The 21,170-nt window shown below is 39.9% G+C and overlaps 1 protein-coding gene across 5 annotated transcripts in view; it reads left to right on the top strand.

Moving 5' to 3' along the window:
* The window catches only part of NSUN6 (NOP2/Sun RNA methyltransferase 6), a 112,512-nt gene that overhangs the window by 34,209 nt on the left and 57,133 nt on the right, over positions 1-21,170 (top strand). For all 5 annotated transcript variants that reach the window (XM_050804661.1, XM_050804660.1, XM_050804662.1 and 2 more), the window contains 2 exons: positions 2,585-2,704; positions 19,747-19,891. In XM_050804661.1, the coding sequence (XP_050660618.1) occupies positions 2,585-2,704; positions 19,747-19,891 (265 nt within the window). The remainder of the gene's footprint in view (positions 1-2,584; positions 2,705-19,746; positions 19,892-21,170) is intronic.

Below are 21,170 nucleotides of genomic sequence, written 5' to 3'. Positions count from 1 at the left end.
TTAAGAAGAATGTGGAATTTTAAAAATTTATTATTATCCTTAAATTTTTACATACGTAAAGATTCTCACAGATGGAACAAGTTTCACATTTACATATAATGGTAATATAAAACGCATTTGGAATGTTTCAACAAGTTGCCTTTCTTTTCAGACAAACCTACTTGAATATTCAAGTGACTATAAAGTGGATTAAATGACAGTGTCTAAAAGTACATCATGTGAGAGGCATCATTTAAATGAAGTACTTTTCAATAGTGTTAAATCATTGCAATAGTTGCTGATACTTTAATAACAAATTGAAAATTATTTTTGCTTTTGTCAGTATCCATGCTTTACTTCTCTAATAGCTAAGAAGCTCCTGGTAGCCATAATTAGCAGTTTTCATTTTGGTTTTAGAAATTGATTAACTTAGATCTAATATGGAAGATGCCCAAGCCTTTCACAGGTCTCAGCCAACAAAGGGAGCCTCGTTATCTCATAAATTTTATAATGTAATCACGCCATTCACCAAGACTGCAGTACATTTGTATGTATCAAATCACTTGGAAAACTTGGGCTATAGGTACCTAGAGTCTATTCCTGGATTTTTTTTTTTTAATAAAGATTTTTTTCCTACTTTCTCTCATAAGGTTGAAAAGTTTTTATTTTAGAGTAATTTCAGAATTACAGAATAGAATTTTAGAATTATAGATTTGCAAAGATAGTCATTTCTATATACCCTTCACCTAGTTTCTCTTAAGGGTAATATACTACCATGGTACATTTGATAAAACTTAGAAACCAACACTGGTGTGTTACTATCTTACGAATGTTGTGGGCGATAACTCCAAATGCTGTGAATACCACATTACCATAAACTCCAAGTGAATTCAGATTTCACCAGTTTTTCTCATAATGTCCTATTTATGTTTAGGATCCAATCCAGGATCCCACACTGCATTTAATCATGATGTCTCTTCTGGCCTGTGATAGTTGCCCAGTCTTGCCTTGTTTTTAAGACCTTGACAGTTTTGAGACTGAGGTATTTCGTTGAATGTCCCTCATTTTGGATTCATCTAGGCTGGGGTTGTTGGATTTTTGAGAAGAATACCACAGAGATGAAGTGTCCTTATCATATTAGGGGGTACATGTCATTTGTATTTATTTATATATTTTTAGACGGAGTTTTGCTCTTGTTGCCCAGGCTGGAGTGCAATGGCCTGATCTCCACTCACTGCAACCTCCACCTCTTGGGTTCAAGTGATTCTCTTGCCTCAGCTTCCTGAATAGCTGGGATTACAGGCATGTGCCACCACATCCAGCTAATTTTGTATTTTTAGTAGAGACTGGGTTTCTCCATCTTGGTCAGGCTGGTCTCGAACTCGCGACCTCAGGTGATCTGCCTGCTTTGGCCTCCCAAAGTGCTGGGATTACAGGCATGAGCCACCACGCCTGGCCATCTCACAGTTCTTGAGGGTGTACTCATGGATGTATTGTTCAGTCTTTTGTTAAGAATGAATTGAAACCTTTAAGCTTTAAGAGGCACAATTGGGAGGATCCCAAATTTGAGCCCAGCCTAAGTAAAATAATGAGACTCTGTCTCCAAAATAACCAAATAAATAACTCCATGCTTATTAGACTCTCTTTTTCTTACCAAGTAATTTTAGAAATGAGTTATTTTATGATACTATTCCATCTGTTTTATTCAAGGCTGTCATTCTATAGTAAGTAGTCCTTATATAATTAATACTAATAACAAATTAATGATTTAATATGACTTACTGCTATAGATGAGGTATGTTTTGGTCATATAATCTCATAATATATTTTTAGGTGCCAGTCAGAAACAGCCAGGTTTGGGGGTTTTTTGTTGTTGTTGTTTGTTTGTTTGTTGCATTTTAATTCGTTTCCTATTGAAATGTGGTGGAGGCAGGGACCCAAACATGCCTTTTGGATGATTTAGCAGCATAAAACAAGGCGTCTTAAATGAGAGTTAGATGACAAGGTGGCCAAAATGGCAAAGTTATATTCTTGGTTAACTGGAAGAAACCAGTTATTTAATATTTATGTGTTCCCAAGTGGAGTTTAAATTATTAAAGTGAACAGTGCTGAGACTGAAGTACTCTCAGATGGTATGCCTATATGAAAATGGCATGCTTTTGCACTAAAATGTTGAGTAGTGACCACTGAGACCAAAATTTTGTATGTTTTTTGGGAAAAAGATCCAGAGTGGTCGTGTAATTTTAGAGGTCTCTGGCTTCCAGAATGTTGAGAACCGTTGGGATTCAGAAAAGGAAATAATGTGGGTTATTTATTTATTTATTTTTGCTGGTACCCAGAAAATACTGATAAGGCAGAAACCCTGAGTTGAGTGAAAAGTGTGTCATGTATGTTTTTGTGCAGGTGGTGTGTATGTAAGTCCTGGGAGATCACAGGATATTCTAGGAAATTGTGAATTTCCTAACCTGAGTATATTTATGAAAACCGTCCTCTTGGCAGACGTGAGGATGCTATAGTGGATTACCCCCAAAAGATTCTTTATATTCTCTGGTTCTCAGAAATGCTTTAGGATTATTGATAATCAATTACATTTTTTTCCTTATAGAATTTGCCATCTGCCTTAGTAACTCATGTACTAAATCCTCGACCTGGAGAGAAGATTCTAGACTTGTGTGCAGCACCTGGAGGGAAAACAACACACATTGCAGCACTAATGCATGATCAGGTGAGACCGTCTTCACAGCAAAACCACTCTCAAAGTAGTGTATATTTCACAGTGTGTAATTTCTGAAACATAGAGCCATTCACAGTCTCATTTAGTTCAGATTCAGCCAAAATGAAAACTATTCAGTTATGTCTGTCATTACATACTAAGCTCAGTAGACAATGATCATTTATGAAGACTGTCTCAAGACCTTCTTGAATTTTACAATTTCCTAATATGATTATAGACTTCTGTTATAAAATTAAATTTAATACATTTAGAGATTATTTCATATTCTTATAAGATTTAGTACTTGTTTAAACTATTAATATATATTCTGCCATTAAAAACTAATTTCACAGTACATTATCAAAGTGTGAAATATGTGTATGTTAAGATACATAAACAGTTCTATAATACATAAACATACACATACATATAGAATATTTGCTATTTAAAGTTATCATTTTGGTCTAAGAAATATCTCTAATAGAAAAGGATATTTTTTAAATACTGAGAATGAGAATCAAAAAAAAGAAAAGGATATTTGTTGTTTAAATTTTGAGGAATGTAATACTCATTAGAGAGGATATGCCTGTCTGCTTATTTATACTCTTTTTTGCCTGAAAAGAATTTAAGGTGGTAACAAAAACTCTTGAAGGAAAAATGCATTAAATACCACTAGGGCCTAAAATAAAGCACCTGAAATAAGAAGAGTTGATTTTGTGGAGTTGCGATGTTTAATGCAAATTGTTTTTCAGTTTATATGGAAGATTAAAGATTGATCATGATAGGAATTGAGAAAGTGTTAATTCTCCATTAAATTATGGCATATTTATTGTATTTGCTTGAAGGTAATTATTCACAGAGATTTGATTCCCTCTTAGTAAAAAAGTCTTTCCAAAGGGAGTCTGGATATTATGGGTGTATCAATTTTCTGTTGGTTTTATGATATGTGAAGACACAAAATTGTGGCGGCATAAAACTAAACATTTTGGGGGCTCAGGAGTCTGTGGGTTTCAGCTGATCGCTGCTGGGCTCACTTGTGGACTGGTCAGCTGCAGGTGAATTAGGTGTTTTTGATTATCTTGGCTGGGCCTATTCACCTGGGCTTGGATGGTTGTTGGCTCATCTAAAGTGGCCTCAGCTGAGACGACAAGGATGCCGATGTGTAGGTTCTCCTCTGGCTAGGACCAGCAGACTAGCCAAGCAGAGGGCAATAGTTGGGGTCTGGTGATGGCAGAGAGCAAAACAGAGCAAGTCCAGCTGTTCAAGTGCTTTTTATGGTATTAAAAAATATCTCTGTTTACATCATATTTACTGTCATCCTGTTTATTGGCCAAAACAAATCACATGGCTGAATCCGATCAGAGTGGCAGCATATTGGGTATTGCAGGATTATCTAGTGAAGGAGGAATGTACATTCAAAGTTGAAGAATTGAGGCTATGTAGGCAGTCAGCCACAGTGGGGCAGCAATGCAGCCACAAACAACCGGAATAGAAATATTTGAGCCAGAATTGGATTATGAGGTTAAGAGATCGAGACCATCCTGGTCAACAACGTGTGAAACCCTGTCTCTATTAAAAATACAAAAAAAAAGTAGCTGGGCGTGGTGGCATGTGCCTGTGGTCCCAGCTACTTGGGAGGCTGAGGCAGCAGAATCGCTTGAACCTGGGAGGCAGAGGTTGCAGTGAGCCAAGATCACGCCACTGCACTCCAGCCTTGCGACAGAGTGAGACTCCATCTCAAAAGAAAAAGAAAATTTTGAGCCAGAAATGAATCGTAAATTTTGTTGCTGCTTTTGTTGTTTGTTTTAGTAGGTAAGGAAGTCTTTTGTGACTGCAGCCTCCAGGCTTGTAGTTTTATAGAAGTAGCCTTCAGCTAGTTTCTCCTTTACTGTGTAATACGTTTGAACCTTATTCTAGCTGTTGACCACTTTTCGAGCTCAAATCACTTTAAATGGTTTTCCTGCTCATCAAGATATTAATTGAAAGTGTCTATCACTAAACCTGGTAGTATTTGAGGAATATTTACAAATTTTCTGCACTGTAGGCTATGCCATTGCTGCATATGGCATACAAGGGCAGTATAAAAGAAAGGGGAAAAAAAGCAAGAAAATACATAGAAGAGTCATTCTCACTGTATTTGCAATTTCATTTCATAGAATGTTTTAAAATATATGAATGTCACAAGGCTGGCTGGCTGGCTGGCTGGCTGGCTGGCTTGCTTTCTTTCTTTCTTTCTTTCTTTCTTTCTTTCTTTCTTTCTTTCTTTCTTTCTCTCTTTCTCTCTTTCTCTCTTTCTCTCTTTCTCTCTTTCTTTGTTGCTCTGTTGCTCTGGCTGGAGTGCACTGTGGCCCAATCTTGGCCTTACTGCAACCTCCGCCTCCCAAGTTCCAGTGATTCTCATGCCTCAGCCTCCCAAGTAGTGGGAATTACAGGTGCATACCACCACGCCCAAATAATTTTTGTATTTTTAGTAGAGACAGGGTTTCACCATGTTGGTCAGGCTGGTTTCAAACTCCTGGCCTCAAGTGATCTGCCTGCATCAGCCTCCCAAAGTGCTGGCATTACAGGCATGAGCCACTGCACCCAGCCCACAATGCATTCTTAACATTTTGGCCTCTGTTTTTTTTTTTTTTGAGACGGAGTCTCACTGTGTCACCCAGGCTGGAGTGTAGTGGCTGGATCTCAGCTCACTGCAAGCTCTGCCTCCCGGGTTTACACCATTCTCCTGCCTCAGCCTCCCGAGTATCTGGGACTACAGGCGCCCGCCACCTCGCCTGGCTAGTTTTTTGTATTTTTTAGTAGAGACAGGGTTTCGCCGGGTTAGCCAGGATGGTCTCGATCTCCTGACCTTGTGATCCGCCCATCTCGGCCTCCCAAAGTGCTGGGATTACAGGCTTGAGCCACTGCGCCCGGCCTGTTTTTTTTTGTTTTGTTTTGTTTTTTTGTTTTTTTTTGTTTTAAATTGTGCTTTAAGTTCTGCAATACACCTGCAGAATGTGCAGGTTTCTTACATAGGTATACATGCGCCATGGTGGTTGGCTGTACCTATCAACCCGTTATCTAGGTTTTATGCCCCACATGCTTTAGGTATTTGTCCTAATGCTATCCCTCCCCTTGCCTCCAACCCTCCGACAGGTCCCCGTGTGTGATAGTCCCCTCCCTGTGTCCATGTGTTCTCATTGTTCAACTCCCACTTATGAGTGAGAACATGCAGTGTTTGGTTTTCTGTTCCTGTGTTAGTCTGCTGAGAATGATAGCTTCCAGCTTAATCCATGTCCCTGCAAAGGACAGGAACTCATTGTTTTTTATGGCTGCTTAGTATTCATGGTGTATATGTGCCACATTTTCTTTATCCAGTCTGTCATTGATGGGCATTTGGGTTAGTTCCATGTCTTTGCTATTGTGAATAGTGCTGCAGTAAACATACGTGTGCATGTGTCTTTATAGTAGAATGATTTATAATCCTTTGGGTATATGTCCAGTAATGGGATTGCTGGGTCAAATGGTATTTCTGGTTCTAGATCCTTGAGGAATCGCCACACTGTCTTCCACAGTGGTTGAACTAATTTACAATCCCACCAACAGTGTAAAAGCATTCCTATTTCTCCACATCCTTGCCAGCAACTGTTGTTTCCTGACTTTTCAACTGACATTCTAACTGGTGTGAGATGGTATCTCATTGTGGTTTTAATTTGTATTTCTCTAATGACCAGTGATGATGGGCATTTTTTCATGTGTTTGTTGGCTGCATAAATGTTGTCTTTTGAGAAGTGTCTGTTCATATCCTTCATCTACTTTTTGATGGGGTTGTTTTTTTTCTTGTAAATTTGTTTAAGTTCCTTGTAGATTCTGGATATTAGACCTTTGTCAGATGGGTAGATTGCAAAAATTTTCTCCCATTCTATAGGTTGCCTGTTCACTGTGACGATAGTTTCTTTTGCTGTGCAGAAGCTCTGTAGTTTAATTAGATCCCATTTGTGAATTTTGGCTTTTGTTGCCATTGCTTTTAGTGATTTAGTCATGAACTTTTTTCCTATGCCTGTGTCCTGAATGGTATTGCCTAGGTTTTTTTCTAGGGTTTTTATGGTTTTGGGTATTATATTTAAGTCTTTAATCCATCTTGAGTTAATACTTGTGTAAGGAAAGGGTCCAGTTTCTGTTTTCTGCATATGGACAGCCAGTTTTCCCAGCACCATTTATTAAATAGGGAATACTTTCACCATTGCTTGTTTTTGTCAGGTTTGTCAAAGATCTGATGGTTGTAGATGTGTGTTGTTATTTCTGAGGTCTCTGTTCTGTTCCATTGGTCTATATATCTGTTTTGGTACTAGTACCATGCTGTTTTGGTTACTGTAGCCTTGTAGTATAGTTTGAAGTCAGGTAGTGTGATGCCTCCATTGTTGTTCTTTTTGCTTAGGATTGTCTTGGCTATATGGGCCCTTTTTTTGTTCCATGTGAAGTTTAAAGTAGTTTTTTTCTAATTCTGCTAAGAAAGTCAGTCTTTGCTTGATGGGAATAGCATTGAATCTATAAATTACTTTGGGCATTATGGCATTTTCACATAATTGATTCTTCCTATCCATGAGTGTGGAATTTGTTTCCATTTGTTTGTGTCCTCTCTTATTTCCGTGAATAGTGGTTTGTAGTTCTCCTTGAAGAGGTCCTTCACATCCCTTGTAAGTTGTATTTCTAGGTATTCTATTCTCTTAGTAGCAATTGTGAATGGGAGTTCACTCATGATTTGGCTCTCTGCTTGTCTGTTGGTGGTGTAAAGGAATGCTTGTGATTTTTGCATACTGATTTTGTATCCTGAGGCTGCTGAAGTTACTTATCAGCTTATGTAGTTTTTGAGCTGAGATGATGGGGTTTTCTACATATACAGTCATGTCATCTGCAAACAGAGACAACTTGACTTCCTCTCTTCCTATTTGAATACTCTTTATTTCTTTCTCTTGCCTGATTAGCCTGGCCAGAACTTGCAATACTGTGTTGAATAGGAGTGGTGAGAGAGGGCATCCTTGTCTCCTGCTGGTTTTCAAAGGGAATGCTTCCAGCTTTTGCCCATTCAATATGATATTGGCTATGGGTTTCTCACAAATAGCTCTCATTATTTTGAGATGTTCCATCAATACCTAGTTTATTGAGAGTTTTTAACATGAAGGGATGTTGAATTTTATCAAAGGCCTTTTCTGTATCTATTGAGATAATCATGTGGGATTACGTTTATTGATTTGAGTATGTTGAACCAGCCTTGCATCCCTGGGATGAAGCTGACTTGATTGTGGTGGATAAGCTCTTTGATGTACTGCTGGATCCGGTTTGCCAATATTCTATTGAGGATTTTTGCATCGATATTCATCAAGGATATTGGCCTGAAATTTTCTTGTTTTGTTGTGTATCTGCCAGGTTTTGGTATCAGGATGATGCTGGCCTCTTAAAATGAGTTAGGAATAATTTTCTATTGTTTGGAATCATTTCAGAAGAAATGGTGCCAGCTTCTCTTGGTACCTCTGATAGAATTTGGTTATGAATCCATCTGGTCCTGGGCTATTTTTGGTTGGTAGGCTATTACCAACTCAATTTCAGAACATGTTATTGGTCTATTCAGGTATTTGACTTCTTCCTGGTTTAGTTTTGGGAGGGTGTATGTGTCCAGGAATTGATCCATTTTTTCTAGATTTTCTAGGTTATTTGCATGGAGGTGTTTATAGTATTCTCTGATGGCAGTTTGTATTTCCGTGGGATCAGTAGTGATATCCCCTTTATCATTTTTTATTGTGTTGATTCTTCTCTCTTTTCTTCTGTGTTAGTCTAGATAATGGTCTATCTATTTTGTTAATCTTTTCAAAAAACCAGCTCCTGGATTCATTGATTCTTTGAAGGGTTTTTCATGTCTCTATCTCCTTAAATTTCTGCTCTTAGTTGTTTCTTGTTTTCTGCTAGCTTTTGTTGGCTCTTGCTCCTCTAGTTCTTTTAATTGTGATGTTTGGGTGTTGATTTCAGATCTTTCCAGCTTTCTGATGTGGGCATTTAGTGCTATAAATTTCCCTCTTAACACTGCTTTAACTGTGTCCCAGAGATTCTGGTACATTGTCTCTTTGTTCTCATTGGTTTCAAATAACTTCTTTATTTTTGCCTTAATTTTATTATTTACCCAGTAGTCATTCAGGAGCAAGTTGTTCAATTTCCATGTAGTTGTGTGGTTTTGAGTGAGTTTTTTGTTTTTTTTTTTTAATTCTAGGGTACATGTGCACAACGTGCAGGTTTGTTACATATATATACATGTGCCATGTTCGTGTGCTGCACCCATTAACTCTTCATTTACATTAGGTATATCTCCTAATGCTATCCCTCCCCACTATCCCATGCCCACAATAGGACCCGGTGTGTGATGCTCCCCTTCCTGTGTCCAAGTGATCTCATTGTTCAATTCCCACCTATGAGTGAGAACATGCGGTATTTGGTTTTCTGTTCTTGTGATAGTTTGCTGAGAATGATGGTTTCCAATTGCATCCATGTCCCTACAAAGGACACGAACTCATCGTTTTTTATGGCTGCATAGTATTCCATGGTGCATATGTGCCACATTTTCTTAATCCAGTCTGTCACTGATGGACATTCGGGTTGATTCCAAGTCTTTGCTATTGTGAACAGTGCTGCAATAAACATATGTGTGCATGTGTCTTTATAGCAGCATGACTTATAATCCTTTGAGTATATCCCCAGTAATGGATTGGCTGGGTCATGGTATTTCTAGTTCTAGATCCTTGAGGAATCGCCACACTGTTTTCCACAATGGTTGAACTAGTTTACAGCCCCAACAGTGTAAAAGTGTTCCTATTTCTCCACATCCTCTCCAGCACCTGTTGTTTCCTGACTTTTTAATGATTGCCATTCTAACTGGTGTGAGATGGTATCTCATTGTGGTTTTGATTTGCATTTCTCTAATGGCAAGTGATGATGAGCATTTTTTTCATGTGTCTGTTGGCCATATGAATGTCTTCTTTTGAGAAGTATCTATTCATATCCTTTGCCCACTTTTTGATGGGGTTGTTTGTTTTTTTCTTGTAAATTTGTTTGAGTTCTTTATAGGTCCTGGATATTAGCCCTTTGTCAGATGAGTAGATTGCAAAAATGTTCTCCCATTCTGTAGGTTGCCTGTTCACTCTGATGGTAGTTTCTTTTGCTGTGCAAAAGCTCTTTAGTTTAATTGGATCCCATTTGTCAATTATGGTTTTGTTGCCGTTGCTTTTGGTGTGTTAGACATGAAGTCCTTGCCAATGCCTATGCCCTGAATGGTATTCCCTAGGTTTTCTTCTAGGGTTTTTATAGTTTTAGGTCTAACATTTAAGTCTCTAATCCATCTTGACTTAATTTTTGTATAAGGAGTAAGGAAAGGATCCAGTCTCAGCTTTCTACATATGGCTAGCCAATTTTCCCAGCACCATTTATTAAATAGGGACTCCTTTCCCCAATTCTTGTTTTTGTCAGGTTTGTCAAAGATCAGATGGCTGTAGATGTGTGGTATTATTTCTGAGGGCTCTGTTCTATTCCATTGGTCTATATGTCTGTTTTGGTACCAGTACCATGCTGTTTTGGTTACTGTAGCCCTGTAGTATAGTTTAAGTCAGGTAGCGTGATGCCTCCAGCTTTGTTCTTTTTGCTTAGGATTGTCTTGGCAATGCGGGGTCTTTTTTGGTTCCATATGAACTTTAAAGCAGTTTTTTCCAATTCTGTGAAGAAACTCACTGGTAGCTTAATGGGGATGGCATTGAATCTATAAATTACCTTGGGCATTATGACCATTTTCACAATATTGATTCTTCCTGTCCATGAGCATGGTATGTTCTTCCATTTGTTTGTGTCCTCTTTTATTTCACTGAGCAGTGGTTTGTAGTTCTCCTTGAAGAGGTCCTTTACATCCCTTGTAAGTTGGATTCCTAGGTATTTTATTCTCTTTGAAGCTATTGTGAATGGGAGTTCATTCATGATTTGGCTCTCTGTCTGTTACTGGTGTATAAGAATGCTTGTGATTTTTGCACATTGATTTTGTATCCTGAGACTTTGCTGAAATTGCTTATCAGCTTAAGGAGATTTTGGGCTGAGACAATGGGGTTTTCTAAATATACAATCATGTCATCTGCAGACAGGGACAATTTGACTTCTTTTCCTAACTGAATACCCTTGATTTCTTTCTCTTGCCTGATTGCCCTAGCCAGAACTTCCAACACTATGTTGAATAGGAGTGGTGAGAGAGGGCATCCCTATCTTGTGCCAGTTTTCAAAGGGAATGCTTCCAGTTTTTGCCCATTCAGTATGATATTGGCTGTGGGTTTGTCATAAATAGCTCTTATTATTTTGAGATATGTTCCATCAATACCGAATTTATTGAGAGTTTTTAGCATGAAGGGCTGTTGAATTTTGTCAAAGGCCTTTTCTGCATCTATTGAGATAATCATGTGGTTTTTGTCTTTGGTTCTGTTTATATGCTGGATTATGTTTATTGATTTGCATATGTTGAACCAGCCTTGCATCCCAGGGATGAAGCCCACTTGATCATGGTGGATAAGCTTTTTGATGTGCTGCTGGATTCTGTTTGCCAGTATTTTATTGAGGACTTTTGCATCTGTGTTCATCAAGGATATTGGTCTGAAATTCTCTTTTTTTGTTGTGTCTCTGCCAGGCTTTGGTATCAGATTGATGTTGGCCTCATAAAATGAGTTAGGGAGGATTCCCTTTTTTTTTTATTGATTGGAATAATTTCAGAAGGAATGGTACCAGCTCCTCCTTGTATCTCTGGTAGAATTCGGCTGTGAATCCATCTGGTCCTGGACTTTTTTTGGTTGGTAGGCTACTAATTATTGCCTCAATTTCAGAGCCTGCTATTGGTCTATTCAGGGATTCAACTGCTTCCTAGTTTAGTCTTGGGAGAGTGTAAGTGTCCAGGAAATTATCCATTTCTTCTAGGTTTTCTAGTTTATTTGCATAGAGGTGTTTATAGTATTCTTTGATGGTAGTTTGTATTTCTGTGGGGTCGGTGGTGATATCCCCTTTATCATTTTTTATTGCGTCTATTTGATTCTTCTCTCTTTTCTTCTTTATTAGTCTTGTGAGCGGTCTATCAATTTTGTCGATCTTTTCAAAAAACCAGCTCCTGAATTCATTGATTTTTTGGAGGGTTTTTTGTGTCTCTATCTCCTTCAGTTCTGCTCTGATCTTAGTTATTTCATGCCTTCTGCCAGCTTTTGAATGTGTTTGCTCTTGCTTCTCTAGTTCTTTTAATTGTGATGTTAGGGTGTCAATTTTAGATCTTTCCAGCTTTCTCTTGTGGGCATTTAGTGCTATAAATTTCCCTCTACACACTGCTTTAAATGTGTCCCAGAGATTCTGGTATGTTGTATCTTTGTTCTGATTGGTTTCAAAGAACATCTTTATTTCTGCCTTCATTTCGTTATGTACCCAGTAGTCATTCAGGAGCATGTTGTTCAGTTTCCATGTAGTTGAGTGGTTTTGATTTTCTTAGTCCTGAGTTCTAGTTTGATTGCCCTGTGGTCTGAGAGACAGTTTGTTATAATTTCTGTTCTTGTACATTTGCTGAGGAGTGCTTTACTTCCAACTTTGGAATAAGTGCGATGTGGTCAATTTTGGAATAAGTGCGATGTGGTGCTGAGAAGAATGTATATTCTGCTGCTTTGGGGTGGAGAGTTCTGTAGATGTCTCTTAGGTCCGCTTGGTGCAGAGTTGAGTTCAATTCCTGGATATCCTTGTTAACTTTTTGTCTTATTGATCTGTCTAATGTTGACAGTGGGGTGTTAAAGTCTCCCATTATAATTGTATGGGAGTCTAAGTCTCTTTGTAAGTCTCTAAGGACTTGCTTTATGAATCTGGGTGCTCCTGTATTGGGTGCATATATATTTAAGATAGTTAGCTCTTCCTGATGAATTGATCCCTTTACCATTATGTAATGGCCTTCTTTGTCTCTTTTAATCTTTGATTTTTTAAAGTCTGTTTTATCAGAGTCTAGGATCGCAACCCCTGCTTTTTTTTGTTCTCCATTTGCTTGGTAGATCTTCCTTCATCCCTTTATTTTGAGCCTATATGTGTCTCTGCATGTGAGATGGGTCTCCTGAATACAGCAAACTGATGGGTCTTGACTCTTTATCCAATTTGCCAGTCTGTGTCTTTTAATTGGACCATTTAGTCCATTTACATTTAGGGTTAATATTGTTATGTGTGAAGTTGATCTTGTCATGATATTAGCTGATTATTTTGCTCGCTAGTTGATGCAGTTTCTTCTTAGCATCGATGGACTTTACATTTTGGCATGTTTTTGCAATGGCTGGTACCTGTTGTTCCTTTCCATGTTTAGTGCTTCCTTCAGGATCTCTTGTAGGGCAAGCCTGGTGATGACAAAATCTCTAAGCATTTGCTTATCTGTAAAGGATTTTATTTCTCCTTCACTTATGAAACTTAGTTTGGCTGGATATGAAATCTGGGTTTAAAATTCTTTTCTTTAAGAATGTTGAATATTGGCCCCCACTCTCTTCTGGCTTGGAGAGTTTCTGCCGAGAGATCAGCTGTTAGTCTGATGGGCTTCCCTTTGTGTGTAACCCGACCTTTCTCTCTGGTTGCCCTTAACATTTTTTCCTTCATTTCAGCTTTGGTGAATCTGACAATTATGTGTCTTGGAGTTGCTCTTCTTGAGGAGTATCTTTGTGGCGTTCTCTGTATTTCCTGAATTTGAGTGTTGGCCTGCCTTACTAGGTTGGGGAAATTCTCCTGGATGATATCCTGCAGAGTGTTTTCCAACTTGATTCGATTTTCCCCATCTCTTTCAGGCACACCAATCTGACATAGATTTGGTCTTCACATAATCCCATACTTCTTGGAGGCTTTGTTCATTTCTTTTTCTCTTTTTTCTCCACACTTCTCTTCTCGCTTCATTTCATTCATTTGATCTTCAATCGCTTTCTTCCAGTTGATTGAGTTAGTTACTGAAGCTTGTGCATTTGTCAAGTATTTCTCATGTCATGGTTTTCATCTCTATCAGTTCTTTAAAGTCTTCTCTGCATTGATTATTCTAGTTATCCATTCATCCATTCTTTTTTCAAGGTTTTTAGTTTCTTTGTGCTGGTTACCTAGTTCCTCCTTTAGCTCTGAGAAGTTTGATCGACCGAAGCCTTCTTCTCTCAACTTGTCAATGTCATTCTCCGTCCAGCTTTGTTCTGTCACTGGCGATGAGCTGTGTTCCTTTGGAGGGGGAGATGCGCTCTGATTTTTTGAATTTCCAGCTTTTCTGCCCTGCTTTTTCCCCATATTTGTGGTTTTATCTGCCTTTGGTCTTTGATGATGGTGACGTACTGATGGGGTTTTGGTGTGGGTGTCCTTTCTGTTTGTTAGTTTTCCTTCTAACGGTAAGGGCTCTCAGCTGTAGGTCTGTTGGAGTTTGCTTGGGGTCCACTCTAGACCCTGTTTGCCTGGGTATCGGCAGCGGATGCTACAGAAGATGCTTGGGGTCCACTCTAGACCCTGTTTGCCTGGGTATCGGCAGCAGATGCTACAGAAGATAGAATATTGCTGCACAGCGAATGTTGCTGTCTGATTCTCGCTCTGGAAGCTTCATCTCAGCGGTGTACCCTGCCATGTGAGGTATGAGGTGTAGGTCTGCCCCTAGTGGGGGATGTCTCCCAGTTAGGCTACTCAGGGGTGAGGGACTCACTTGAGCAGGCAGTCTCTCCGTTCTCAGATCTCAACCTCCGTGCTGGGAGATCCACTGCTCTCTTCAAAGCTATCAGACAGGGGCATTTACCTCTGCCAAGGTTTCTGCTGCTTTTTGTTTAGCTATGTCCTGTCCCCAGAGGAGGAGTCTACAGAGGCAGGCCGACCTCCTTGAGCTACGGTGAGCTCCACCCAATTGGAGCTTCCAGGTGTCTTTGTTTACCCACTTAAGCCTCAGCAATGGCAGGCGTCCCTCCCCCAGCCTTGCTGCTGCGTTGCAGTTAGATGTCAGACTGCTATGCTAGCAATGAGGGAGGCTCCATGGGTGTGGGACTCTCCGGGCCAGGTGTGGGATATAATCTCCTGGTGTGCCATTTGCTAAGACCCTTGGTAAAGCGCAGTGTTAGGGTGGGAGTTACCCAATTTTCCAGGTGTTGTCTGTCTCAGTTTCCCTTGGCTAGGAAAAGGGATTCCCTTCCCCCTTGTGCTTTCCAGGTGAGGCAATGCCTTGCCCTGCTTCTGCTCTCGCTGGTCGGGCTGCACCAGCTGACCAGCACCGATTTTCCGGCACTCCCTAGTGAGATGAACCCGGTACCTTAGTTGAAAATGCAGAAATCACCCTTCTTCTGTGTCTCTCATGCTGGGAGCTGGAGGCTGGAGCTGTTCCTATTCGGCCATTTTGGGCACGCCCCCTTGAGGAGTTTCTTAATCCTGAGTTCTAGTTTGATTGCACTGTGGTCTGAGAGACTGTTATTTATTTCCATTCTTTTGCATTTGCTGAGGAGTGTTTTACTTCCAGTTATGTGGTTGATTTTAGAATAAGTGCCATTTGGCTCTGAGAAGAATGTATATTCTGTTGATTTGGGGTGGAGAGTTCTGTAGATGTCTATTAGGTTCACTTGATCCAGAGGTGAGTTCAAGTCCTGAATATCCTTGTTAATTTTCTGTCTCATTGATCTAATATTAACAGTAGGGTGTTAAAGTCTCCCATTATTATTGTGTGGGAGTCTAAGTCTCTTTGTAGGTCTCTAAGAACTTGTTTTATGAATCTGGGTGCTCCTGTATTGGGTGCATATATATTTAGGATAGTTACCTCTTCTTGTTGCATTGACCCCTTTATCGTTATGTAATGCCCTTCTTTATCTTTTTTGATTTTTGTTGGTTTAAAGTCTGTTTTACTAGAGACTAGGATAGCAACCCCTACTTTTTTTTCCTTTCCATTTACTTGGTAAATATTCCTCCATTCCTTTATTTTGAGCATCTTTGCATGAGATGGGTCTCCTGAATACAGCACACCAATGGGTCTTGACTCCAGGCTGTGTATTTTAATTGAGGCCTTTAATCATTTACATTTAAAGTTAATATGGTTAGGTGTGAATTTGATCCTGTCATCATGATGCTAGCTCATTATTTTGCACATTAGTTGATGCAGTTTCTTCATAGTGTCATTGATCTTTATATTTTGGTGTTTTTTTGCAGTGGCTGTTACTGGTTTTCCCTTTTCATATTTAGTGCTTCCTTCAGGAACTCTTGTAAGGCAGGTCTGGTGGTGACAAAATCCCTCAGCATTTGCTTGCCTGGGAAGGATTTTATTTCTCCTTTGCTTTTGAGACTTAATTTGGCTGGATGTGAAATTCTGGGTTGAAAACTCTTTTCTTTGAGAATGTTGAATATTCGCCCCCATTCTATTTTGGCTTGTAGGGTTTCTGCAGAGACATCTGCTATTAGTCTGATGGGCTTCCCTTTGTAGGTGACCTGACCTTTCTGGCTGCCCTTAACCTTTGTTTCAACCTTGGAAAATCTGATTATGTGTCTTGGGGTTGCTCTTTTCGAGGGGTGTCTTAGTGGTGTTCCCTGTATTTTTTTAATTTGAATGTGGGCCTGTCTTGCTTGGTTGGGGAAGTTCTTCTGGATAATATCCTAAAGTGTGTTTTCCAACTTGGTCCATTCTCCCTGTCACTTTCAGGTATGCCAGGCAATCATGGCTTTGGTCTTTACACGTAGTCCCATATTTCTTGAAAGATTTGTTTGTTCCTTTTCATTCTTTTTTCTCTAATCTTGTCTTTATGCCTTATATCAGCAAGGCATAAATAGTCTCTGATGTCCTTCCAGTTGATCGATTTGTTTATTGATACTTGTGTATGCTTCAAGAAGTTCTCGTGCTGTGTTTTTCAGCTCCATCAGGTCATTTATGTTCCTCTCTAAACTGGTTATTTTAGTTAACCATTCCTGTAACCTTTTATCAAGGTTCTTAGCTTCCTTGTGTTGGGTTAGAACATGCTCCTTTAGCTCGGAGAAGTATGTTATTACCCACCTTCTGAGGCCTACTTCTGTCAGTTTGTCAATCTCATTCTCTATCCAGTTTTGTTCCCTTGCTGGAGAGAAGTTGCGATTATTTGGAGAAGAGGCATTCTGGTTTTTGGAATTTTCAGCATTTTTGTGCTGGCTTTTCCTTATCTTCATGGATTTATATACCTTTGATCTTTGAGGCTGATGACCTTTGGATGGGATTGTTGTGGGGGGGTCTTTTTTGTTGATACTGTTGCTTTCTGTTTGTTAGTTTTTCTTCTAAGAGTCAGGCCCCTCCTCTGGAGGTCTGCTGTGGTTTACTGGAGGTCCACCCCAGGCCCTGTTTGCCCGGGTATCACCAGTGGAGGCTGCAGAACAGCAAAGATTGCTGCTTGCTCCTTCCTCTGGAAGGTTCATCCCAGAGGGCACTGCCCTGATGCTAGTAGCCAGAGCTCTCCTGCATGAGGTGTCTGTTAACCCCTTTTGGGTGGTCTCTCCTAGTCAGGAGGCATGAGGATCAGGGACCCACTTGAGGCAATCTGTCCCTTAGCAGAGCTGGTACACTGTGCTTGGAGAATCCCCTTTGTCAGGATCAGCTTCTCTCTTCAGAGGCGGCAGGCTGGAAAGATTAAGTCCGCTGAAGCTGCGCCCACAGCCACCTCCCCCTGCAGGTGCTCTGTCTCAGGGAGATGAGAGTTTTATCTGTAAGCCCCTGAGTAGGGCTGCTGCCTTTCCTTCAGAGATGCCCTGCCCTGTGAGGAGGAATCTAGAGAAGCAGTGTGGCCACAACCGCTTTGCTGCACTGTGGTCAATTCTGCCCAGTCCAAACCTTCCAGTTTTCTTAGCATTGTCAGGGGAAAACAGCCTACTGAAGACTCATAATGGTGGATGCCTACCAAGCTCGATCGTCCCATGTTGACTTCAGACTGCTGTTCTGGCTGTGAGAATTTCAAGCCAGTGATTTTTAGCTTGCTGGGCTCCATGACAGTGGGACCTGCTGAGTGAGACCACTTGGCTCCCTGGTATCAGCCCCCTTCCCAGGGGAGTAAACGGTTCTGTCTCACCGGGGTTCCAGGTGCCACTGGCATACAAAAAAAACTCCTGCAGCTAGCCTGGTGCCTGCCCAAATGGCTGCCCAGTTTTGTGCTTGAAACCCAGGGTTCTTGTGTAGGCTCATGAGGGAATATCCTGATCTGTGGATTGCAAAAACCATGGGAAAAGCATAGTACCCAGGATAGGTAGCATAGTTTGTTCCTCACAGCTTCCCTTGACTGGGGGAGGGAGGTCCCCCAGCTGCTTGCACTTCCTGGATAAATGACGCCCAACCCTACTTCTGCTTGCTCTCCATGGGTTGCACCCACTGCCTAACAGTCCCAGTGAGATGAACTGGGTACCTCAGTTAGAAATGCAGAAATCACTAGCCTTCTGCGTTGGTCTTGCTGGGAACTGCAGACTGGAGCTGTTTCTATTTAGGTATCTTGGCCCTCCGAAATTTTTACCTCTTATCTTTATTGACTTTGACTTAAAGTGTTACTACATAAAATTTTCTTGAACTGCATTTTATACCACACCAGAATATTTTGCTATGCTATGCAGAGGTTTTGGCTCATATTTTTCCAGTTTTGGTTGCCAGAATTCACAGGAATTTTATGTGGCTAGCTGGAAAATATTAAAATGACCAATTTTACAAGTAGCATTCATTTGTATCTCAAAGCACTTTAAGGCCGTTGTCTAATAGCATTAGCTCGTGTTTGTCCAGAGGTGAACAAGGCACATCAAATTGGTGATTTTTAATGTTTGCCTCCAGTGGGTGTTTTTAAGTTTCTTTAGAAGATTACAAATACTTCTTGGTTTTGAGTTTTGTTGATTAAAAGTTGCTAGTCATTATAAGATTATTTTTCTGGCAAGAATGTGTATTTTCTTAATGGAATGACACAAGTATTTAATGTAAATTGGATATACATGAGAAGTGAAGCCAGCTGGACTTCCTGGGTGGAGTGAGGACTTGGAGAACTTTTTTGTCGAGCTAGAGGATTGTAAACGCACCAATCAGTGCTCTGTGTCTAGCTAAAGGATTGTAAACGCACCAACGCACCAATGGACCAGTCAGTGCTCTGTAAAATGGACCAATCAGCGCTCTGTCAAATGGATCAATCAGCAGGATGTGGGCAGGGCCAAATAAGGGAATAAAAGCTTGGCCACCTGAGCCAGCAGCGGCAACCCGCTGGGGTTCCTTTCCACGCTGTGAAAGCTTTGTTCTTTTGCTCTTCATGATAAATCCTGCTGCTGCTCACTCTTTGGGTCTGCACTGCCTTTATGAGCTATAACACTCACTGCGAAAGTCTGTGACTTCACTCCTGAAGTTAGCAAGACCACGAACCCCCCCGGAAGGAAGAAACACTAGACACATCTGAGCATCTGGAGGAACAAACTCCAGACACACCATCCTTAAAAACTGTAACACCATGAGGGTCTGCAGCTTCTTTCTTTTTTTTTATGTTTTTAAAAATTATTTATTTATTTATTTATTTTTTTGAGATGAGTCTTGCTCTGTCGCCCAGCCTAGAGTACAGTGGTGCGATCTCGGCTCACTGCAAGCTCCATCTCCCGATTTCACACCATTCTTCTGCCTCAGCCTCCTGAGTAGCTGGGACTACAGGCGCGTGCCACCACACCCGGCTAATTTTTTGTGTTTTTAGTAGAGACGGGGTTTCACCTTGTTAGCCAGGATGGTCTCAATCTCCTGACCTCATGATCTGCCTGCCTCGGCCTCCCAAACTGCTGGGATTAGAGGCGTGAGCCACCACACCCATCCAGTGGCTTCATTCCTGAAGTCAGAGAGACCAAGAACCCACTGGAAGGAATAAATTCCGGACACATATATTTGGTTAATGGATAGAGGTTTTAAAGTAGGGATGGGAGGATGGTGGAAAAGACCATAATTTTTCATCAGTTTTTCTCATTGATTTTATGACTTGACTGCTTTGGATTTATAGTGTTCTTTTTTTTTTTTTTTCTCTGTGTGTGTGTTTTGTTTTTTTTTTTAGGGAGAAGTTATAGCACTGGATAAAATCTTCAGCAAAGTAGAAAAAATAAAGCAGAATGCCTTATTGTTAGGGCTGAATTCCATCAGGGCATTTTGTTTTGATGGAACAAAGGCGGTTAAACTTGATATGGTGGAGGACACAGAAGGTGAGATATTTTGATTTTCTTACTTTTTAATTGACAAATCATATATATTTGTTGCATACAGTGTGATGTTTTGACATGTATATGATTTTGTATACAATGTGAAATGATTAAAGCAACCTAATTAACATATCCATCACTGTACTTATCCTTGTCTTGTGGGAATTTGAAATTTACTCTCTTAGCAGCTTTGAAATAACAAAATACATTAGTATAGTCACCATGCTGTGCAGTAGATCTCAAAAACTTACTCCTCCTGTCCAACTGAAACTTTGTACCCTTTAAACAACTTCTCCCCATTCTTTTCTCCTCCTTCCTCCCCCAGCCTCTGGTAGCCACTATTCTACTCTGTTTCTATGAGTTTGACTTTTTTAGATTCCCCACTTAAGTGAGATCCTGTAATATTTGTCCTTCACTGCCTGGCTTGTTTCACTTAGCATAATATAATGTCTTCCAGGTTTATCTATTTTGTTGCAAATGACATAATTTCTTTTTGTTTTAAAGGTTGAATGGTATTCCATTGTGTATATGTACCACATTTTCTTTATCCATTCATTTCTTGATGGATTCCGTATCTTGACTGTTGGGATGAGAGTGCAGATATCTCTTTGACATGCTGATTTAAATTCCTTTTTCTGTATACCCCGTAGTAGGATTACTGGATAATATGGTAGTTCTATTTATTTTTGAAGAACCTCCATACTATTTTACATAATGGCTGTATTAATTTACATTCTTACCAACAGTGTAAAAGAGTTTGCTTTTCTCTGCATCCTTGCCAGCATATATTATTTTATATGTGTGTTTTTATGATAGCCATTTTAACTGGGGTGAGGTGATATCTCATTGTGGTTTTGATTTGCATTTTCCTGATGATTAGTGATGTTGGGCATTTTTTCATATACCTGTTGGCTATTTATATGTCTGTTAGGTCCTTCTCTTTCTCTTTTTTTAAAAATAGGTCTCTACTTTTGAAAGACCTATTTTGAAATAGGTCTTTATTTTTGAAAGATAGTTTTACTGAATATTAAATTCTTGGTTGACAGGTTTTTCTTTTTTTTTTCTTTCTCTACTTTGAATATGTCATGTTACCATCTTTGGGGCTCCATTGTTCTAGATTAACCATCACCTGCTAATCTTTTACACTTCCCTAGTACATGACGAGTTGTTTTTCCCTTGCTGCCTTTAACATTTTCTCTTTTCTTTTGACTTTCAACATTTTTACAATGATGTATCTGGTTGTGGATCTTTTTGCATTTGTCCACCTCAGAGCTAGTTGTTC

Source organism: Macaca thibetana, chromosome 9 (assembly GCF_024542745.1).
Source record: "Macaca thibetana thibetana isolate TM-01 chromosome 9, ASM2454274v1, whole genome shotgun sequence".
Classification (NCBI taxonomy): Eukaryota; Metazoa; Chordata; class Mammalia; order Primates; family Cercopithecidae; genus Macaca; species Macaca thibetana.
The sequence above is the reverse complement of the archived record's forward strand: the minus strand, read 5'-3'. Positions and strand labels throughout refer to the sequence as shown.